Here is a 23139-nt window from a genome sequence, read left to right as displayed (position 1 = left end):
ATAAATTGGATTTGAACGGAATTAGAAAGAAAGGAAAATCAAATAAATAAATTGGATAGCCCGAGCTAATAATTTTCACGCCAATGTCTGTGAAATATTATAAATAAGTAATCGTTAAAGTCTCGTAAGTATACGAAATCATTTTAAAAGGTAAGCTCGACGATTGGTTAAGGGGTACGAGTTAAAGTACAATTTAGCCCTTTGAGTAAAAATGGAATTTTAGCCAATAATAATTGAAAATAATTAATAATATACCCAAAAAGTATTTCCGATAATATTTGAAAATTTAGCACGACGGAAAATGGAAAATTGGAGTTAAAGTACAAATTAACCATTTTGAGCTAAAGTGAACTTTTAGCCACTTTGAGCTTAAATGGACTTTTGCAAACAACTTAGTGGGGAAGGTGTTGAGTTCATCATTTCTTCTTCTTGCTAGAAAGAAACTCCATTTCTCTCTTTTGAAGCCAAGAAGGTTGAACCCACCATTCATCATCCCAAACTCACCATTTCTTCATGGAATTTGATGATTCTTGAAGCAAAATAATCATAGAGCAAAGGGTAAGCAAGGCAAACAATCAATTGGTGGATTTAATGGTTGTATTTAATGAATTGATGATTGAAAGTTTTAGAGTTCATAAGCTTAATTGGGGTTTTTGGATTGATTGTTGTTATAAGGTGAAATTGAGCTTGTGTGAAGGATTTGGATGGTGATTTGGAGCTTGGACCTACGGCAAAGACAACAATCAAGGTCAGCTTTTGAAATTCTGAAATTGGTTGAATAAGTTGATGAAATTGGATGATAAATAGACTTGTGTATTAGGCATTGGTATAGAATTCATGGTGTTTGATTATTGATGATGATTATTAGCTATGGAATTGATTGTTATGTTTAAGTAATTGTTAAATTTGAGTATGTAATAGCTAAGGGTTTCGGAATTGATGTTAGGGTTGACATGAGAGATCAAGCAATGTTCATAAGCCTTAATTTGAAATGCTAGAACTGAATTGAAGTTGTTTAGTTGTGAAATTTTGATTGAAAATTTTGGAGTAAGGTTCGGCCATGACATTGAGTTCATGCCTAAATGGAATTGACATATTTTAATGATGAATTGCAATTAGTATGGATGCGTGTAAGGGGCTGGATTGTATTGCTGATAAAAGTATGTTATTGATAGGTTATTGTCACGACCCAAATTATTGAGCCGAGACCGGCGTTAGGGAATAGGAGTGGTAACTCTGAAACCCGTAGCAAGCCTAAGACTACTAGAAAAATTTTGCAATTAAAAACGTAATATCATATAAAACGTTTTCAGAAAACTCTTTTAGATATTACAATTATAGATATTAAAATATTATATCAGAGTTCACAATCAAAATAAATTGTTTTCAAAAATCTTATACTGACACCTATTGACTATTGCAGCTCTATAAGAACTCGTACTTTGTGTAAGCCAAGCAACTTCTGACACAAAGGAGATGGTCTGTCTGATCCGACTCTGTCACCTGAAAACATCAATAGTGAAGGGTCAGTATTTGGGAAAATACTGAGTGAGTATGTCAATTACTAATGGTATTTTAAAAATATAGCATCACATACTCAAAAATATACAATTCAATACATAACATAAGCATACAACATAACATTCTCAAGTAACAGATCTGATCAAAATTCTAACCCTCGACATGCTAAACATATATAATCAAATCAAATTGATCCAAATGGTCCGGCCCGGGAGTAACAGTAACTCAACCACGTCAGCCGTGGCCAGCCTCTTAATCCCAAGTGGTGGGTCCAACCCACTAGATACGGGGCTCAGGTTACTTTAACTGAATTAACTCTCATATCACATTCATATCATATGCGCATTTCATAATCTCAATGACAATCTAGACATGCTAGACTTACTCAATTACTGGTGATCACACATCCTATTGACACCCAATAAGTAGTTAGTTTCTTCGGATCGTATACTAGATTCATATATTCAAAGCAATGAATAAAACATCATTCATATAATCAACTCAATCAAACATAGACGTATCTTATACGAGCAAGTCATAATAATGTGATGTAATTGATAATAATATTCGTAATATAAGAAATTAGCTTTTATAATAATACGCAAAAGTAAATTACAACTCACAGTAAATGCTATCCAAAATTGCGTTATCATCATCTGATCACGTAGGTTTCGTGCATTGTTTAATCACGTAGCTACTCCAGCTCGTCGGTCTGGTAGCTTATCGGTACGTCCGTCACCTATTCAAGTTATACGTACGTTTAATTTATAAACGTAGACTTAGTACAAAAACCCTAAGTCTTGTTCTCGGTACGTCTTTTAACTTTGATCGTATTCTAATACTTAGTCGAGATACTTATTATATCTCTTGTTCATCGATTTTCAATCATAGGTTCCTTATATCTTGAATCCCTAATCGAACACGTTATGTTCGATATCCAAATTTCTCGTTTTCGGTGTTCGTATTTCCTTTTTATGTCCGACATTCTTAAACTCGGAAAACGGGGTCATAGCGGGGCAAAAATGCCTAATAGGGTAGGTTCGTTGGTTGTGCGAGTGCATGAGAGGTTGTGTGCATTCGCACAACCTTGTGTGCGTTCGCACAACCTTGTGTGCGGTCGCACACGTTGGTGTGCGCTCGCACACCGTGTGTGCCCTCGCACAGTACGACCGTGCTTCCGCACGCCGATTTTGGGCCACTCCTACATGCTCTAACTCGATTCCGTCATGCTTCTATCTCATTTTAGCACAAACTAAACTCCAAATTCACCAAAAGCGACAATAGAAACGCGATTATGATCCGTTTAATTCGTTTAAAACAAAACAGCCCTAATCCTACCATTTCAATATCAAAAACCATAAAATTACCTTGATTTGATGCTCATGGTAGATAGAGGATTGAATTCTGAACAAATCAATATAAAGAACGCGTGATTTGGACGAGAAATGGTGAAACCGCGGCGGATCGAAATCGTTCGTCACTGTTTCCTCGTTTCCCCTTCTGGAGCTTTCTTCTTTCTCTGATCAATTCATATGATTGATCTTTATATATATATATACATACATATATATATGTACATACATACATACATATATATGTACATACGTACATACATACATACATATATGTACATACGTACATACATACATACATACATATATGTACATACGTACATACATACATACATACATATATGTACATGTACATGTAGATATGTACATGTACATATGTATACATGTACACATGTACGTATGTACATACGTATATGTACACATGTACGTTTGTACATACCTACATGTACACATGTATGTATGTACATACGTATATGTATACATGTATGTATGTACATATATATCTTGGCTGATTAGCTATTTCAATCCTTCATTTCTTTAACTTAAACCATTTCTCTTTTAAACTTTATAATTTTAACCAAACAGTTAATTATTCACTTTAACTCAATTACTTACGTATTATTTATATCCATATAAATAATACTAATCCAAAATTATTACTTTCCGTCAATAATCTTCTAATTTCTATTCTCGATGCTTAATTGGCTAATTTACACTTTGATCCTTGTACTTTTCAAAAATTGCAATTTAGCCCAAAACGCATCCGCGTCCAATTTTTAAAAGGTCTCCGATTGACTCGAAAATTTTACTACTATTACTATAAAATATTTCGCGGACCTTGGCAAAATAATTTCCATCACGTTATTTTATATTAATTTTCTATCTTTTTCCTCAAATCCTGCTAATACGCTTAACAAAAATTCGTCTCAATTCCCAATAATATTAAATTAAATCCATATTAATTTAATATATCGGAATTTAAGGCACGTGGCACAATTTTAATATTTTTAAATATTTGGGGTATTAACTTCTTCCCCTCTTATAAAAATTTGTCCTCTAATTTTCATATAACTTCTTTACTTATCTTAATCCATTTAACATATATATACCATATATCTTATGATACTCGTTGACGTATGAAATTATCATTCCAGCTCTGTACTTCTGGTACACTAATGTCAATCGTTAGTCATTCATTTAACATTCATTAAATATTCATTATCATTCATTAAACATTCATTATCATTCATTAAAATGATAAAGTCTATTTAGTATGTCAATTGATTACTTTGAAAAGTATTAGGACTCAATTGAAATGGAAATTCGTCGGTAAATTAGGTTGATTTCGTTTGATTGAAACGAATTGAACTATGAGTTCTAAATTGAATTATTGGAATTATTAAAGGACTGAAAGATACTTTAGTATGGCTGGAATAAGATATTTAAAAATCTTATTTGTTGTGCTTATCATAAGCTATGACTTAGCTAAAGTTAAAGTTCACCTCTTAAGCAATTTTTCTTCTTATAAACAAGAGAGAAAATTCGAAATCCTCCATTCCTAACTCAATTTCAAAAACCTAAATCTTAATCCTTCATGTTCTATGTCATTAAAAGATTTTGGAAAGAAGAATTGGTAAGTTCTTTCATCTATTTAAGCTTTGAGTTATAGTTTACCTCTTTATTGCCTTGTTCTGTTTGGTGACAGAAATTATAGCTTCTTGTGTTTTAGACGGTTAAATGGTTGTTTATATATTGCACGAAAGTTGTTCGATAAAATGTTTCTTTGAACGTTTTAAATGAAACATTATGCACTGTTTTTTATAAATGAAAGATGTGTTGATTTAAATCAATATGTGGATTTAATTATGGTTGAGATATTATCCTTGTGATATATTGACTTATTGGTTATGAAATGTTATGCCTTTCGTCGAATTCAATAGTCATTTGATTTGGTAAATGACATATAAAAATGTTTGATTTGGTTAAGTTTTGAATGATAATTCAAAATGGTTTTATTATTGAATTGTATTGAGTTTTGATGAAAAGATTTGAGATTTCTTTTATGTGATATGCCTACTCTGTAACGATATATTTGGGAAGTGCTGAGTTGTGATATGCACTTGGTTATGTGCTGAGTTAGTTATATGCACATGTGAGATATTGTGAGTGTCTATGCGCATTTGACACATGGCACTTGATTGATGGTCAGTGAAGGGAGAAGGGCTGAGCCGTGCTAATGATGGAGAAGGGTTAGACATTAAGTGTTCCTAGATATGTTGGTTAGACTGTAGATCAGTGTTGTGTTCCTGATTACATGTCTATGGTTTATATTGTTGTTACAGGGTAATATATCAATGTTACAATTGATGATTGATACGAACTATATTTCATATTTAAAGTGGAATTATTTTGATATCGTTTATATTTGTAAATATTTTCGTGATGAACTTTACAAGTATTTTGTGCTGTATTGAACTTTTTTCTAGTATTCGTTATTATATGATACACTTAGTTTAAGTATATATATGTTTTATGCTTGTTATGTCTATTCACTGAGCTTTCGCTCATTTTAGTTGTTTTAAAACCTTTTCAGTTAACAAGGCAATCTACAGTACAGTTGACTAGAAAGGGAGTTGGGCTTAGAGTTTGGGCTTGAGACATAGAGGCTGGCCATATCTCCGAGTTTTGAGATGCCTTGATGTTTTTGTTTATAATAAACTTATTTGTACCTAAATATATATTTTGAATCATATGTATAAAAGTTTGTAACAATACTTAGTTTTCATACAGTGGTTTAATTAAAATGTTGTATAAAAGGTTTTCATATATTTGTGCTTAATTATTTATAGAACACGTTTTAAGATGTTGATTTGGAGATAAATATATTTTAAATAACCGTCAATCTCGTGCTAAGTAAGGCGGGGTTTGACAATTTTGGTATCAGAGCTTCGGTTTGATGGTCCTGTAGACTCTTCACTTGGTTTTTAATATTTTATTTTATTCAATTTTGATAATAGGACCATGGGAGCTCAAGGTCATGGAGACAGGGTTTCTCAACGTGAGATTGTTGGCCAACAGGATAGGAATGTAGAGGATGAGGCAGAGTCTAGGGATAGTACTGATCATGAACTAGAGTCTAAGGCTAGGGCTCATGTAGTTAATTAACCAGTACCTCCTTCACCCCCAGTTATACCTATCCTACAGCTAGATCCTGTTATCTTAGCACAAACTATCATTGCTACTCAGCAAGCTCAGGATACAAGAAGAAAACCTGGGGATATCATTGAACATGCTAAAAAGTGTGGAGCATTTGATTTTCATGGCTCCATTGATTCCAAAGAAGCAGATAGATGGCTCAGAGTTACAGATAAGTCATTTAACACTTCAAAGCTGACAGATGTGCAGAAGGTCAGTAATGTTTATGGCTTCCTACATGATACAGCAGATGCATGGTTTGCTAGGATCAGATTGTTATTAGGAGATCAGTTGACCTGGGAGATATTCAAGACCGAGTTCCGCAGGGAGTATTTAACTGAACCATACAATGCAGAAAGGCAGAATGAGTTTATTGCTCTAAAGCAGGGTTCAATGACAATGTGGGAATACATCGATAAATTTGAAGAACTTTACAAGTTTGCTTCAGAAATCTTTCCTACATAAGCTCTAAAATGTTACAGATTCAAAGAGGGGTTGCAAAATGTTTTGAAGAATGAACTATCATTGTATGAGGGAACACATTTCAGAGGCTGGGTAGAGAAGGCGATAGAAAAAGAAAAGCTGAGAGAAGAGCTTGAACAAGAGAGTAAACAAAAAGCTTTTGTTTGGACTGAAAAACAAGGGGGGTTTAACAAGGGAACTAGCTCATTTCAACAGAGAAAATCAAATACGGGAGGATCTAGAGGTAACAACATACCCTGGTCTTGGTCTGGTTCACAGAGACCTCAGTCATATGATAGCAATTTCTCAGCGAGACAACCAGCATCTAGTGTCGGTAATGTGGCTAGCAAGAAGAGATCTATAACTTGCTTTGAGTGTGGTGGCATGGGACATATTAGAAGGGATTGTCCTAGTTTGTCACAATTTAGCTCAGGTCGTGGCAGCGGTTTCCAATGTACTGCAAATAGAGGTGGTCGAACGTCAGGCTTTGATAGAGGCTCGGGTCGAGGTTCTATCTTTAATGCGAATAAGAAAGGCGGAGCCTCAACTTCAACACAACCTATGCAAGGTACTCAGAATACTAGACCTGTTGTACAACCTAGAGTATTTGCTTTGACTCAACAAGAGGTAGCGGCTTCTCCAGATGTTATTTCTGGTAGGTTAACTATCTTTGGTAGGCATGCTTATGTTTTAATTGACCCTGGTGCAACATATTCTTTCATTATGTCATCATTTATATCATGCATACCTCGAGAAAAGAGTGTGATGAATCATGCTTTAGTTGTAGATTTGCCAGTGGGTCAGTCTGTAGTTTGTCAAACATGTTTATAAAGATTGTGAGATACAGCTTGGGGATCATAAGTTTGAGGTAGATTTAGCACCTTTGGCGCTTCAAATGTTCGATGTTATACTTGGTATGGATGTTTTATCCAAATACAAAACAGTTGTTGACTGTTATAGAAAGAGGGTGCCTTTTTAATTACCAGTACATGGTGAAGTTGTATTCAAAGGTGAGAAGAGTTCAGAACACTATGGAACGGTATCATCTTTATCCGCTAGAAGAATGTTGAAGAAGGGTTGTGAAGCATACTTGGCATATGTTATAGATACAGAAAAGGAAGGCATAAAACTTGAAAATATTCTTGTTGTGAATGAATTTGCTGATGTATTTCCTGACGATCTACCAGGCTTACCACTAGATAGAGAGATTGAATTTAGTGTTGATTTGCTATCAGGCACTAACCCTATTTCTCAAGCCCCGTATAGAATGGCTCCGGCTGAGTTGAAAGAACTAAAGGTGCAGTTGCAAGAATTGCTTGATAAAGGTTACATTAGACCTAGTTTTTCACCTTGGGGAGCTCCGGTGTTATTTGTTAAAAAGAAAGATGGAACTATGAGATTGTGTATTGATTACAAACAATTAAACAAGGTTACAATTCGCAACAAGTATCCATTGCCTCGAATCTGGTTATCATCAATTGAAGATTAAGAATCCAGATGTTCCTAAGACTGCATTTAGGACTCGATATGGTCACTATGAATTCCTTGTTATGCCATTCGGGTTAACTAATGCTCCAGCTGCTTTCATGGATTTGATGAACAGAGTTTTCAAGCCTTATCTAGATAGCTTTGTAATTGTATTCATCGATGATATCTTGATGTATTCTAGATCTGAGGAAGAGCACGCATGTAACACCCACATTTAAATTGCATATAGTCATGCTCATACATTCATGCATTTCGATGGTCAAGAGTAAGCGTCGTCATTAGCATTTACGTGAGCATTTAAAGTAATTATTGATGTTAATTAAATGAAAATGATGGGGGTTTGATTAATTATATTACTATTTAAAATGAATAATAGGTAGTATAATGACCCACTAATATATTAGAACTAAATTGGAATGTAAGTAAGTCGGTAAATTAGGTTGATTTAAGTGATTCGAAATAAAATTAACTTTGAGATTTAAAATTGAACATATAGAATAATTCAAGGACTAAATGTAACCTTATTGTTTGCTGGATATTTTGATGATTAACTCATCACATATGTCATGTTTGACTTATATACTTAACCTAAGTTAGCATTAGATAAAACTCACCTCTTCACCTTCTTCTCTTCTTAAGCATAAACCTAGAACTAAGAAGTAAGAGAGGAAAGAAAGTAATTCAGAAATTCAAGACCTAAATCAAAGAAGTAATCATCTAATTTTAAGGGATTTAAGGTTCAAGAACAATTGGGAAGCAATTAGGTATGTTTAATGAATTGAATTCGTGTGTTTTAGGTTTTCTTGTTTCAACTCTGTTTCTGGCAGCAATTTGTGCTATGTTGTTTTAATTGTATCTCGAGTTATATAACTCTAAATTGATTGATTCTTGATGATATGGAAACTATCGCCAGTCTAATACATTTTTCATTCTTTGTGTTTCATCATTTGAAGTCTTTATGATAGCCTAATATTCCATGACATTTTGGTACTCAGTCTTCCCATACAGCTTGATAGGATGTCACCAAAACATGAATATATCATAGTATAGAGATCTAATTGGGTTGGTTCTTTTTGATATGTTGTATAGACTCATATACCTATAACTCCACCGAAGGGTTTTCCAAATTGTGTTTATATTGATGTGTGGATCACTTTCAAGATAGAGTATATGTTCTGCCTACTTGTAGAACTATAGCTGCATCTTTAACTAATTGTAAAATCGATAAAAGGAGTTATACATGTCCAAATTATGCCATTCTTGTAGACCAGAAGGTAATACGACGGACAAGACTGGAAATTCACGGGTTTGAGACTCGGTGAATTAAGTAAGTGAATAGATAGTGTTATACTTGGTATATACGTTTGTTTGCAATTGCAAGTGTATGTTGATTTGAGACGTAAATGCGCTTGTGAATTACGGTTGAATTGTTTGCACGAGTCATGTTTTGGTTTTGAGAATCATGTCATGCTTATGTTTGGATATTCAATGAGAATTAAGATAGTCGTTGGTTGCCTAAAATGGCGATTCGGGCCAACGACGTGAGATTAAGTTATTGGTTGCCTAAAAGGGCGATCTGGGCCAATAACGTATGTTGGTTTCCTAATGGCGATTTGGGCCAACATGAGAATTATGCGCATGATTGAATATCCTTCTGTAAGCTTGATGTTGATAGGAAATGTGAGAATATGTTTGCTTTGAATTGAACATTGGACTATTATAATTGTTATGGTTATTGCTTATGTTGAATGGATAATTGCTTGAGTTATATATTAGTTACTTGAAATGCATATGAATGTGTATATTTGGTATGCATATATCTATTTGCTTATTGAGTTGCAGGCTCACCCCTCTGCGTTATTTTTTTTTTCAGGATACAAAGAGTTGCATTGAGTCGACATTTGCATCTGATAGAGGTTTCAGGTTGTCCAATGGAGAGTTCATTGCACGTGCATATTTTAAGTGTTTATGCGTATAAGATAGATGACAAAACTTTTGTACTAAGAGTTATTGTATAAAGTTATGTATAAGTATTTGATGTGAGATAGTTTGAATGTTACGGTTATGCGATAAGTTAAAACTTTTGTGTCGAAACATAGCATATATTAAATGGATTTTGTGATGTTTGTTATAAATGTTTGACTATATAATGTTTTAAATTGTGTGGGTGTTACAACGCATAACACTTGAGACTTGTTTTACAGACTTTAAGAGAAAAACAGTTGTACGCCAAGTTTAGCAAGTGTGAGTTCTGGTTAGAGAAAGTTGTATTTCTTGGCCATGTCATCTCAGCAGAGGGAATTTATGTTGATCCGAAAAAGGTGGAAGCTATAATTAACTCGAATTCTCCGAGTAATGTACATGAGGTACGCAGTTTTCTAGGTTTGGCTGGTTATTACAGACGTTTTGTGAAAGATTTTTCTATTATTGCCTCACAACTAACAAAGTTACTACGGAAGGATGTGAAATTTATGTGGAGTCAGCAATGTCAGAATAGCTTTGATGCTTTGAAGGACTGCTTAACTTCAGCTTCGGCTTTGACAATTCCAGTTACAGATTTGGGGTATGTTGTATACAGTGATGCTTCCAAGAATAATTTGGGTTATGTATTGATGCAGCAGGGAAAAGTAATTGCTTATGCTTCAAGGCAATTAAGACCACATGAACTGAATTATCCTACACATAATCTAGAACTTACAGCAGTGATATTTTCTTTGAAGATATGGAAACATTACCTATTGTCACGACCCAATCTCAGGGCCGAGACCGGCGCTAGGGAATGGGAGTGGTTGCTCCGAAACCCGTAGCAAGCCTAAAAAAGTAAAATAATTTTTCGCGAAACGTAAACGTCAAGCATGACAGACATTAACACGTGTCATGCTAAACACACATGCCAGGCATACATATCCTCTGGCAGTCACATATAAATAACACAGCGAGCGTAAAACATTTAAAACTTTAAACATTAAAGCTATATTTACAGAAAACTATACATTACAAACTGACTTGCGAAATACTTATCTACTGCAGCCCTAAGAGTAAAGTACTGTTTCTTTACATACTAAAAATACAGACTTCTAGAAGTAGGATAGAAGTCCGTTGCTTCAAAGCGTCTTTATCCTGAAAGGAAATCTGTGAGGGGTCAGTATATTGGGATATACTGAGTGAGTTCATACATTTACTAATAAGTATTCAAATAAAACATAAAACGATATTTAATCATATGCAGCCAAGTACAAGATCCGATTGAAACCTTAATCCTCAAACATACTAATCATCAATCAAGCAACCCAATCATTAATATCAAATTGCGAGTCCAACTCGCTGGTGGCCCAGCCACTAGATACGGGGACTCCAGACTACACCGTAGCCGAGTACTCACTCGTATCAAAATCATATACCCAATCGTAAATTTCATAATCATCATCAGCTCCCAGCTGAGTCACATCAAAACTGGTGATCACACAGTCCTATTGTCGCCCAATAGGTAGCACGTTCCATTGGATCAATACTGGTTTCAAATCAAGCATATGCAATTCATAAAAAGGATTCGCATCGCAATCATGCAAAACAAATATAAAGCAATACAAAATATTTGCTTAAATAAATACTTTAAAAATAAATCGTATAAACTCACAGAAAACGCTTATCCAAAAATACGTCGGGGCTTAGATACGTCAAACTTCCCGAACTACTGGTCCAGCTGCTTCTTGCCTCGCCGGATCTAAAACAATTTTTAAAACATTTGACTTGTATTAGAATCCTATTCTAAGATTGACTCTAGACTCGAGACTCGACACACTGAACTTTTATTAACCGTCGTGCTTCTCACGTGATTATCCCGATAAACGGTATCAAACTCGTTTATGGATAAAATATCACTTCTAAATCAATTCTCGTTTAACCTCGTTAGGTTAACGTCTCAAATTAATCGATATTTAATCGAGCATTAATTAATCTCAAGTCTCGATATGCGTGTACACAAATTTTCTCAAAACTAGTTCGATCGGCAAGTTTACGGTACGGGCGAGTCGCCGACTCACGCGGGCTGCGGGCGCACGCCCCGCATATGCGGGCCCGTCGCCCGCCTATGCGGGCGCACGCCCCGCGTATGCGGGCGCGTCGCCCGCATAGTTTGCGGGCGCACGCCCCGCGTATGCGGGCGCGTCGCCCGCATTGTTTGCGGGCGCACGCCCCGCGTATGCGGGCGCGTCGCCCGCCTATGCGGGCGCGTCGCCCGCCTATGCGGGCGCGTCCCCCGCCTAGTATGCGGGCGCACGCCCCGCCTATGCGGGCGCACGCCCCGCCTATGCGGGCGCATCGCCCGCATATGCGGGCGCATCGCCCGCATATGCGGGCGTGCCGCACACTCCGTCCCGAAAATTATTTTTCGGACTTTTCCGACGTGCTTTCGATCCAAAACGCTCCAAACACACGTATAACACGTAATCTAACCCTAAAACACTATAATTCAATACTAATATCGATTAAAGCGATATTATCGTTTCGTGGCCTAAAACTTTGAATCGATATAACTCAAAATATATTCGTTTAAACGAGAAAACGTCAAGCTTACCGTGATTACCCGTCGAAATACGATCGTTTGGAGTTATAGAACGTCGGAAACGGACGAGAAACGAAAACCGCGCGACGAACCGTTCGGAAACGGCGAACGAGAGAAAGAAGATGAAATGAAGAAGTTGAGGTTCTGGATCCTTCAACTGAAGGAAACTTTATATATATAACGGCTAATTTGCACTTTGGTCCTTGAAACTTTTTAAAAGTTTCAATTTAGCTCAAAACCTATCCGCGTCCAAATTTTAAACGATCTCCGATCGACTCGAAACTTTTACCACTAATACTATAAATTATTTCGCGGATTTTGGCGAAATAAAATCCATTACAGGATTTATAATTTATTTTATAATAATTTTCAAAGTTATTTCCTCAAATCCCGCTAATTGACTTATTAAAATTTATTCTAAATTCCCGATATAATTAAATTAAATTCTCCTTAATTTAATTTATCAGAAATCATGACACGTGGCACGACTTAATTACCTTAAAATATTTTGGGGTATTACACCTATATGGTGAGAAATGTCTTGTCTTCACTGATCATAAAAGTGTGAGGTACATACTGACTCAGAAAGAATTGAATCTGAGACAAAGAAGATGAATAGAACTTCTGAAAGATTATGATCTTACCATAGAGTATCACCCTGGAAAAGCTAATGTAGTAGTTGATGCCCTTAGCAGGAAATCTTTAGGTAATTTGTTTTATATCAACACCGTAAGGATTCCATTATTGCTTGAACTGAGAAGACTTAATGTAGAATTAAGTGAAAGTGAAAATGGAGCTTTATTAGCTACTTTGAAGGTTCGTCCTATTTTAATTGAAATAATTAGGGATGCTCAGAATCAGGATGACAAATTAGTGAAATTCAAAGGAGAAGTCCAACAGGATAATAAAAATGACTTTAATGTTTCTGATGATGGAACTCTAGTGTACAAGGGTAGATTATGTGTTCCTAATATTGATATATTGAAAAGAGAAATAATGGAGGAAGCACACAATTCAGCCTATACTTTGCATCCGGGGAGTACAAAAATGTATCATACATTGAAAGAAAACTACTGGTGGTCGGGAATAAAGAAAGAAATTACAAAATTTGTGTCTAGATGTTTAACATGCCAGCAAGTTAAAGCAGAGCACCAGCATCCATCAGGTTTGCTACAACCACTTTCTATTCCTGAATGGAAATGGGAACATGTGGATATGGATTTTGTTGTTGGGTTACCTAGAACTCAACAAGGACATGATGCGATATGGATTATTGATAGACTAACAAAATCAGCACATTTTCTTCCTATAAAGGTAAATTATCCTCTTGATAAACTTGCTAAGATTTACACTAGGAAGATAGTTAGACTACATGGTGTTCCATATTCTATTGTGTCTGTTAGGGATCCGAGATTTACATCAAGGTTTTGGCAAAGCTTACAACTAGCTTTAGGTACTAAATTGAAATTCAGTACAGCATTTCATCCTCAGACATATTGGCAATCAGAACGAACTATTCAAACCTTAGAGGATACGTTACGTGCATGCATGATTGAATTTCAAGGTAGTTGGGATAAATATGTGCCACTCATGGAGTTTGCATACAACAATAGTTATCATTCTAGTTTGGGAATGGATCCTTATGAAGCATTATATGGTAGAAAATGCAGAACACCAGTGTGTTGGGATGAAATTGGGGAAAAACAGTTAATAGGCCCAGAAATTGTTCAAATCACTACAGAAAAAGTACAATTGATCAGAGATCGCCTGAAAGAGCTATGATGATTTGAAGAGGATGCCGATTGAGTATAGTGTGGGTGATAAAGTGTTTCTCAAGATTTCTCCATGGAAAGAGATATTACAATTTGGTAAGAGAGGGAAACTAAGTCCAAGGTTCATTGGTCCATATAAAGTAATTGAAAAGATTGGGACAGTGGCTTACAAATTAGCCTTACCTCCAGAGTTATCGCAGATTCATAATTTCTTTCATGCTTCAATGCTACGGAGATACAGGAGTGATCCTAGTCACGTCTTACAAGTTCAACCTATAGAGCTAAAGGATAATTTATCCTATGAAGAAGAACCAGTTACTATTTTAGCAAATGAGGATAAAGATTTAAGAAATAAGGTTATTCCTCTAGTAAAAGTATTATGGAAACATCATGGAAGTGAGGAAGCAACTTGGGAACGATAGGAGGATATGAGAAGTCGATACCCTCATCTATTCTAGCCTAATTTCGAAGACGAAATTTCCTAAAAACCTAAAATTAGGTACAAATGACTTTTTTACAAGGTGAGGGTATAAACGAAAAAAATGTTCAAGGTGGGAGTTTTTAAGTATTTAAGCCTTTATGAAACTGTTTGAAACTATTTTTTTTAAACCGTAAAAAACTATTTGAAACTATTGAAAACTGTTGTAAATTTTATGCAACTATTTTTTTAGAAACTATTTATAACTGTTCTTATAATTTATTTTAGAAGCTATTGGAAACTGTTGGAAATCATTTGGAACTTTTTTTAGAGAATATCTAAAATCATTGAAACTATTTGAAATTGTTGAAAATTATTTTTACAGCAACTGTGTTTATAAATTATTGGAAATATTACTTTAGAAGCTATTGAAATTTTTTTGAAAAAACTATTTGACACCATTGAATATTGTTTGAATTTTTTTGGAAAGTGTTGGAAGTGTTTCTAGAGAAAGTTGTTTTTAAAAACTGTTAAAAACTATTATATAATTGTTTTTTGAAACAGTATTGTGTTTCATAAACCTTATGAAACCGTTTGAAAATGTTTTTAATATAGTTTTAGTTGGACAAAAAATAAATTAATAATTTACTGTTTTTTCTTTTTTTTTTTGGAAAAAGTGATGATCGCTTGATCTGAATTTGAAGAAGAATTTGAAACGATTTGATTAAGAATTTAAAATCTGAACAGATTAGAAACTAAATTTGAAATTTGCTATAAATATTCAACAAGTAATGATAAAATTAGAGTAATCCATTTGCTGAATTGTTATGAACTGCATATATTGAATATATATTAATGAGCCGACTTTAGTTTTTCTAGAATAAATTGAAGAAGAAAAAGAAATTTATTGAATCTCATATGAAGTATTAAACAAAGCGACACAGTAGGAAAAAAAAGGTGTTGCACGTAGGGTATTATAATTAAGGTTGAGCTCGGTTCTGTTCGGTGTGGGAAAATCTGAAACTAAACCAAACCACCCTTATAAAAATGAGAACCAAATTGTATTACTTTGGCTGGCGGTTATTTCAGTTCGGTTAATCGAAATGTCGGTTAATTTTGGTCTGGTTCAGTCTGTTCTCATTTAGAAAAGGTTTAAGGTCTGAAAAACTACCGACCTTTCAAATGTTTTTCAATTGCACCCCCATCTTGTAATTTCTTCAATATCACCCTATTTCGTATTTTTGGCTTTCAATAGCACCCCGACCTTGTAAAACAATCAATTTTACCCTATTTTTTATTTTTGACTTTCAATAGCACCATAAATCATCAAACTAAACTCATTTATCGAGGACTTATTTGAATTTTTTTAAGTTAAAGGACTTGTTTAAAAATGTTCAAGTAGAAAAAAATATGATTTCCCCTTTAAATTTAGTTTTTTTGAAAATTTTCATCCTAATAATAATCAAATCATATCTATCGTCCTCCTCTTTCCATAGTCGCGAGAATCAATTTAAACCGAGCTCAGATGAGGGAGTTATAGTGTTTTGAAATTTTTGTACCTTAAAAATAAATAAATAAATAAATTATTAATATGTATTATTTATGTGTCTCTATGCAGTATGTATAATATATATTAAATTAAAAAATATATGTATCACATGCTTTAATTAAAATTCACGCATCAAATAATAGCAATACAACATCTTTATATACATGTGATATATATAAAAAAACTAATAATAATATTTATTCCCTTCATCAAATTTATCACCATTGATAAAAATAATAAATATATATATTATTAATATGTATTATTTATGTGTTTCAAAATTATATTATTTATATGTCTCAAAACTATATTTTTAATATGGAGTATTATTTATGTGTCTCAAAAACTATTCGAACGGACACAATTTACTTCACGACTCTTTTCATATTAAATACAACTTTAATGGTACATCTTAAATACAAATAATACATATTAAATACAACTTTAATGGTAAATCTCAAAATACACAAAAAATACATATTAAATACACAAATAATATCTCTCTCTATTACTGTAATTTAAAATATTAAATACACTATTGTGCCATCAATTATAAAAAAAAAAAATAGAAAACAATATGTTTTTGATATACTATTTATACATAATGCATATCAAAATACACAAATAATATATTTTAAATATAATTTTAATAATACATCTACGATACATAAATAATACATATTAAATATAATTTTAATAATCCATATCTCTTAATATAAAAATTACAATGTATAAATTATATATTAAAGATGTATCTATATTGCATTATAAATTAACGCTTGTGTTATAAAAAATTATAATTTTAAAAAAATTTAGTCTGCAATGTATTAAAAGAGGGAATGTTTTACTCATAGTCTCATTTTCTAACACTCTCTCGAGCATAATGATTAAATTGACTTGTGATCAAAGATGAACTAGCGTTAGCATATAATTATCACTTGTATGGACTACTTCACTATTTTAAAAATCGATTGATATATATATGATGTATCGAAAATGTATCGGTAATGTATTATTGATGTATTTATGATGTATCAGTAATGTATCTACAGTGTACCGGTGGTACATATATGACGTATCAGGTGATATATCTATAATGTATTATTGATGTATCCAATATGTATATACATAATATATATAAATAATAAAAAAAATATAAACTAATAACAATATAATGTCGTCATAAAATTTATCACAAACTGAAGTTAATCTTTGAGTTTATATAAAAAAATATAAACATTCTACAACTTTGCATTTTTCAGTTATTTAGCATTGATTTTTTGTAAATTAAACGATTTAGTAAAGTTTAATGATAAATAGTTTTATTTTATTCAATAATTATTTAAATATTTTTTTTATTTTTGTGTGATATATATTTTAATTTATATCAAATATTTATTTTTACATTTTTTTTCTTTTGGTAATTTAAAATATACCTCATTTGCTATTTTACACAAGAAATAGAAAAAGAAAAGGGTTGCATCTATTAGAAATTTATATAATTATAAATATATAATTAAATTTGACATATTCTATTGTTTCTTTTGTAAAATTACTACGACATGTAACATTTGTGTAAAATAATTATTCAATTTTATAAACACTACCTCCACTTCCTTTTTTTTAACTAATTTACGCTTCATAAGTTTAGATTTTTCGCCTCTATCAACTATTGAAATTAATTTTGTAGAGACAATCATTGTACTATTTATATAGTGCTATATTCTATTTATAAAAAGCGAATTAGCAGTTAAAAGTAAGAAAATGATAAAGAAAAAAAATTTCAGAATCGCAAGTAGAGTTAGAAAAATAGTCAATAAACAAGAATGTTAGTTAGTGAAAAATAGAAAGAATTTGAAAAAGAAAAAAAAAGGCCAGAGATAGAAATAAAATATGGAGAAGAAATTAAAATGGTGAGTCAACAACAATGGTAGTTAGTAAAAAAATTTAAAAAAGAAAAAGAAAATGGTGAATAATAGAGGTAGAATGTGAAAAAAAAAAGAGATGACAGGGACCACATGGAGAGAGAGAGAGAGAGAGAGAGAGAGAGAGAGAGAGAGAGAGAGAGAGAGAGAGAGAGAGAGAGAGAGAGAGAGAGAGAGAGAGAGAGAGAGAGAGAGAGAGAAACCACATGTGTGAGAGAGAGAAAAAAGAGAAAGGAACTTAGCATTCAATGAAAGAAATTAGCTGATTTAGCATTTTTGAAAAGTAACTCCGTTTTTTTGTATTTTTATGTAATTTTTCCAACAAATAGAGTGAGAGTTTCATGCTTTAGGTCCAAAGTAAGGCCTATACTCTCTTTAGATGGACTTATGAGCCTGTGCTGGGTTTCGGGCCTATGAGCCCGGAGTTAGACTTAAATTTAATGAACCATGATATAAGGGTAGAGAAGTAATCCCAAAAACTAACCCTATCACCTTAGTATATAGCGCTAAAATAAAAGAAAAGAGAAACCTAATATTCAAGCCACGCAACCAACATTATTACCATTTTTCCTTCTCTTTTTCCTTTTATGTGTTTTTTCTATTTGTCTTGCATAAATCAAATCATGGAAATTTTAAGGAACGCTCTATTTTTTTTCTATTCATTCTCTTTATCGTAAACTACCAAAATCTCAGCTCTAATGTGCAAATGAATTCTCAAGTTCGTCAAACGTTTGCTTCAATTCCTTCTCGAATTAGTGGAGCGAACCATTTTTGATTCGATTTACTCATAAATGGAGTAAAATTTCGGATACAAAAAGGTAGAGCTATTAAATTCCTTAATTTTTTTGAGATTTTCTTTTTTTTTTTTCAATTTTATTTTATTTTTATAATTTGCATGACTCCACTTCGATTTGGTTGAACTCATCCGGAAAAATGTAGCGCAAGCTAACGATTTAGACGACGAAAATTAATTTGCTTGGTAAAGTTTTTTTATTTGAGACAATAGATTAATTTGTTATTTGATAAATTTATTTTGATCTAATTTTTTATTTTTGGTGGTTGCATGGATCTAAAGAAAGCTATCGATTTGAACCAAAATTATTTGATCCAGCCTTTTTAAAGAAAAAAAAAGGGAGTGTTTTTTTTCTTTCTTTCTTTTTATATAGATGTAATTCGTGAAAAAAAATTCTTTCTCATTTTTTTTATCTTTTTTACAGGAAATACATAACATAAATTTTAATGAGATGGAACCTCAAAGGTTATTAGTTTCCTTTTTGTTTAATCTAGACACACCTTTTGTCTTTTTATTATCTTTAGAATGGCGTTAACTATTAATATGTCATGAGATGCAATTGTTTCTTTAGATTTTTCTAAATATAATATGAGCATAGTTACCTCAAAAATGTTGCCGTTTCTTTTTCAAAACTGAATTTTCTTTTTAAAAACAAAATTGGATCCTTTTTATTATTACTTGAAAAAAATTGAGTATATTATAATTTTTTTTAATTTTTTTCAAACAATAGAAATAATAATCCAATTAAAATGTTATTTCATTTTTTCTTTCAAAACCGGACATATTTTTTATTATGTTGAATATTTAATTAGATATCAAGTTTTATTTATTTTGTGATTAAAAAGTGTGTGAAATTTTTTTAGTTTTTATTTGTCCTGTTTCAAGAAGAATGTATAAAAAAAACAATCTTTTCGTTTATTTAAAAATAAAAATTGACTTGCATTGTTGAAAGTGGAACAAAAACAAACTTATTGACTTATGAGTGTTTATTGGTCCTGGAAATGGTTCTTTAGAAAAAACAAAAATCAATTTTCTACATTTTAACCAAATTTAATTTTAGATTTTTTTTACTGTGTAAAATAAAACTCATAAAATTTCATATATTTTTCATAAATTAAATTTAAATAAGAGATTAGAAAAAAAGATATACATTTGTTTTGAGTTTAAGATCTTTAATTTTTTAAAAAAGGATAATATTATTTTATTTTTGTCTGTCCATTTTTTGTTAGGAAAGTTTCATTAACCTCATAAAACTTTCCAGTAGTTGGCTGCAATATTTTTTAACTTCATATTGCAGTTACAAGAAAGTTTAAGATGACTACATAATGATAAATATAAGCATTGCTAATACCACATAAATAATGAACAAAAATGCTAAATATATGTGTGCTTAATATAAGACTAAATGTTGTAAATGATTGGAAGGATTAGATATCATACCTTAACTACTGCAAATTTTGGTTTGGAAGGATGTTGGTTTGTTCTTGTTGTCCCTGATGATGATATCTTTGCCTCTTTCTTATGAGTGAACTGGAAATGCTGGATTTGGTTTAGCTTTTATGGAAGTTTTGTGCAATTTCTACACTCAAAGCGTCTGTAAAAGAGTTTTCTTTTCAGCAGAAATTCTCTCTCTTTTGTTATTGTCCTGTTTGCAGCAGCAGACCCCCCTTTTTATAAGGGCTGCCAGTGGTATTTCTGTAAATTAGTTAATTCTGATTATTTTGGCTTGGCAATCTTTCCACAGCTCACAACTATCAAGCTTGACAATCTTGAACAAGCATCAACAAACATACGCCCGACTCAAGAATGCACAAATGCAAATGCCACGACCCAAATTATTGGGCCGAGACCGGCGGTAGGGAATGGGAGTGGTAGGTCTGAAACCCATAGCAAGCCTAAAACCATTAAAACTTTTTTCGCAAATGACAATCATATAGGGACTAAACAAACGAAAGCAATTACATATGGGCTCTAACTTCCGTACCACATACGTACTGGCCCCACAACACTATATATGTACTAGTGTATCTAAGTCATATCACTGGCAACTGGCGCCGTGAAACAATATACAACTGGCGTAGCCTACAAAAATATATAAACAAGGACAGTAAACATAAACAACAAGCATAATACACTCCTGTCAAGGCCATGACTCTGTCAACTCAGGAATACTACTGTAGCTCTACATAAATCAGGAACTATACATGCTACTACAGACTTCCGGACCCAAAAAGGTGGACTCTAGCCAAGTGCAAACACTGAGCACCTGAAATGTTTAAACAACAATGGGTCAGACTATGTTGAGTGAGATTACATATTACTAACGATATTATAAAAATAACGACGTATATAAAACAATCATTTATACAATATAAAATATAATCCAAGTAATTGATCCGATCGAAACCCTAAACTTAAAAACAATCCTAAACTAGGCATTTCCTAGTATTCAAAAGCGGTAATAATTTCTTAATCATGATGGTAAGTTACTGGATATTTCAACCAAATCAACCAATACCATCTTGTACAATCCCGGGATAGTTCAACCAAGGTGACTCGTACCATCTCAAATCCAACAATCGATATGAGTCCCGGGATAGTTCAACCAAGGTGACTCGTACCATCTCAAATCCAACGATCGATATGAGTCCCGGGATAGTTCAACCAAGGCGACTCATTAGATATAGGTCGCGGGATAGTTCCACCAAGGTGACTCTTGTATCTCACACAACGAAGTTAGTCTAATTCTATTTGCTAAAACTTATCTGACACTAGTGATCACACATCCTATTGACACCCAATAGGTAGTTGTTTCCTCGGATCGCACACCAGTTTCTTATACTTAAAACAATCAATCGACAATATACTATACAAATCAAATCATATAATATGCGATGTATGCGATAATACTATTTATAATATATCAGATAGATTTTACGAATAATACAGGAAAGTAAAATGAAACTCACATGGACCGCTATCTAATCTAAAATATTATCGATATAATGATCAAACCCCGCTAATCCAAACTCGTCGACCTCGTAATTTTCTGATATGTCTGTTACATGTTCAAATCAAATACACGTTTAGTATATAAACGTGAACCTCGTATACTTAAAACCTTAAGTTACAAACATAGGTTAACCCAATCCGACCTTAATACAGTTTGTAAACCCGTTAATCTTTAATCATAATCTTATACTTGTTTCATACCCTTCGTGGTGTTCACTAAATCGATTAAACTCAGCTTGAAGTATCCATTTTGAAAACCTAATTCAAAAAGTCGAGTTCCATAACCAATTTCATGTTTTTCGGAGTCCAAAACATGGTATTAGGCTAGGATAAGTCGCTTCGGGCCTCGTCATGTCGTACCCGGCTAAAAATTGGCTGGGCACGGTGTGCCATGCCCTCTCACGACGTGAGAGGGTGGTCTCATGTCGTGAGACCCATGTCTCACGTCGTGAGACTGTCGAAAACAACTCCTAGAGATGTTCCGACACGTCTCTGAATATCGGAAAGCCATCCAAACGATCCCGACATACTACCACTTCAATTACACACCAAAACCAACTCAAAAACCATAAAAAATGACTATAAAAACGTGATTTAAGCAAATTTGATCCAACCGCAACGTCACAACATTAAAACAGCCCCATATATCACCAAAACCTTAGCCAAAACGTCAAGCTTACCTCGATATGATGCCAAAGATGGTAAAGAACGAAATTCTGAAGAGATCGGAACGAAAATCACGTGATTCGGATGCCGAATGACCAAGCCCTAGCGATCGCCAACTTCTACTTCGTTTTCCTTTTCTGATGGTTCTTCTCTTCTCTTCTAGAATTGATATTCATATGAATTCTTATATATAGTTTGGCTAATTGAACTTTTTGATTCCTCACGTATTTTGTTTTGACCATTTCTCTTTCAACTTTCTATTTTAACTAATCAATCAATTTCTCGTTTTAACTCAAATACGTACGTATTATTTATATTCAAATAAATAATACTAACTCGTAATTATTATCTTTGAACTGCAATTCCCGAGAATTAACTTATTGTTTACCAATTTGGGACCTAAACTTTATTTTAATAACTTT

At 33.1% G+C, this 23139-nt stretch overlaps 2 protein-coding genes across 2 annotated transcripts; both read left to right on the top strand.

The window, feature by feature from the left end:
* The first annotated feature begins 1082 nt into the window (after positions 1-1082).
* On the top strand, positions 1083-10631 carry LOC126681675 (uncharacterized). The gene is made up of 15 exons (XM_050377228.1): positions 1083-1160; positions 1424-1446; positions 2190-2275; positions 2413-2555; positions 4488-4506; positions 5083-5122; positions 5891-6026; positions 6078-6505; positions 6551-7325; positions 7378-7444; positions 7541-7959; positions 8015-8219; positions 9180-9292; positions 10223-10505; positions 10597-10631. The coding sequence occupies exons 1-15, from the start codon at positions 1083-1085 to the stop codon at positions 10629-10631; spliced, it is 2850 nt and encodes a 949-aa protein (XP_050233185.1).
* Positions 10632-14377: 3746 nt separating this feature from the next.
* LOC126681674 (uncharacterized) lies at positions 14378-14776 on the top strand. Its single transcript, XM_050377227.1, has one exon. The coding sequence runs from the start codon at positions 14378-14380 to the stop codon at positions 14774-14776; it is 399 nt and encodes a 132-aa protein (XP_050233184.1).
* The last annotated feature ends 8363 nt before the right edge of the window (positions 14777-23139 follow it).

Source organism: Mercurialis annua, linkage group LG5, assembly GCF_937616625.2.
Source record: "Mercurialis annua linkage group LG5, ddMerAnnu1.2, whole genome shotgun sequence".
Taxonomy (NCBI): Eukaryota; Viridiplantae; Streptophyta; class Magnoliopsida; order Malpighiales; family Euphorbiaceae; genus Mercurialis; species Mercurialis annua.
The sequence above is the reverse complement of the archived record's forward strand: the minus strand, read 5'-3'. Positions and strand labels throughout refer to the sequence as shown.

Bases quoted from the DNA above. Each gene is read 5' to 3' on its own strand.
- LOC126681675 (XM_050377228.1), top strand. From the start codon at position 1,083: ATGGAATTGACATATTTTAATGATGAATTGCAATTAGTATGGATGCGT. The intron at 7,326-7,377 runs GTGGGTCAGTCT...TGTGAGATACAG, and splicing joins CTTTAGTTGTAGATTTGCCA to CTTGGGGATCATAAGTTTGA. The intron at 10,506-10,596 runs GTCAGAATAGCT...TGTTGTATACAG, and splicing joins ATTTATGTGGAGTCAGCAAT to TGATGCTTCCAAGAATAATT.
- LOC126681674 (XM_050377227.1), top strand. From the start codon at position 14,378: ATGCCGATTGAGTATAGTGTGGGTGATAAAGTGTTTCTCAAGATTTCT.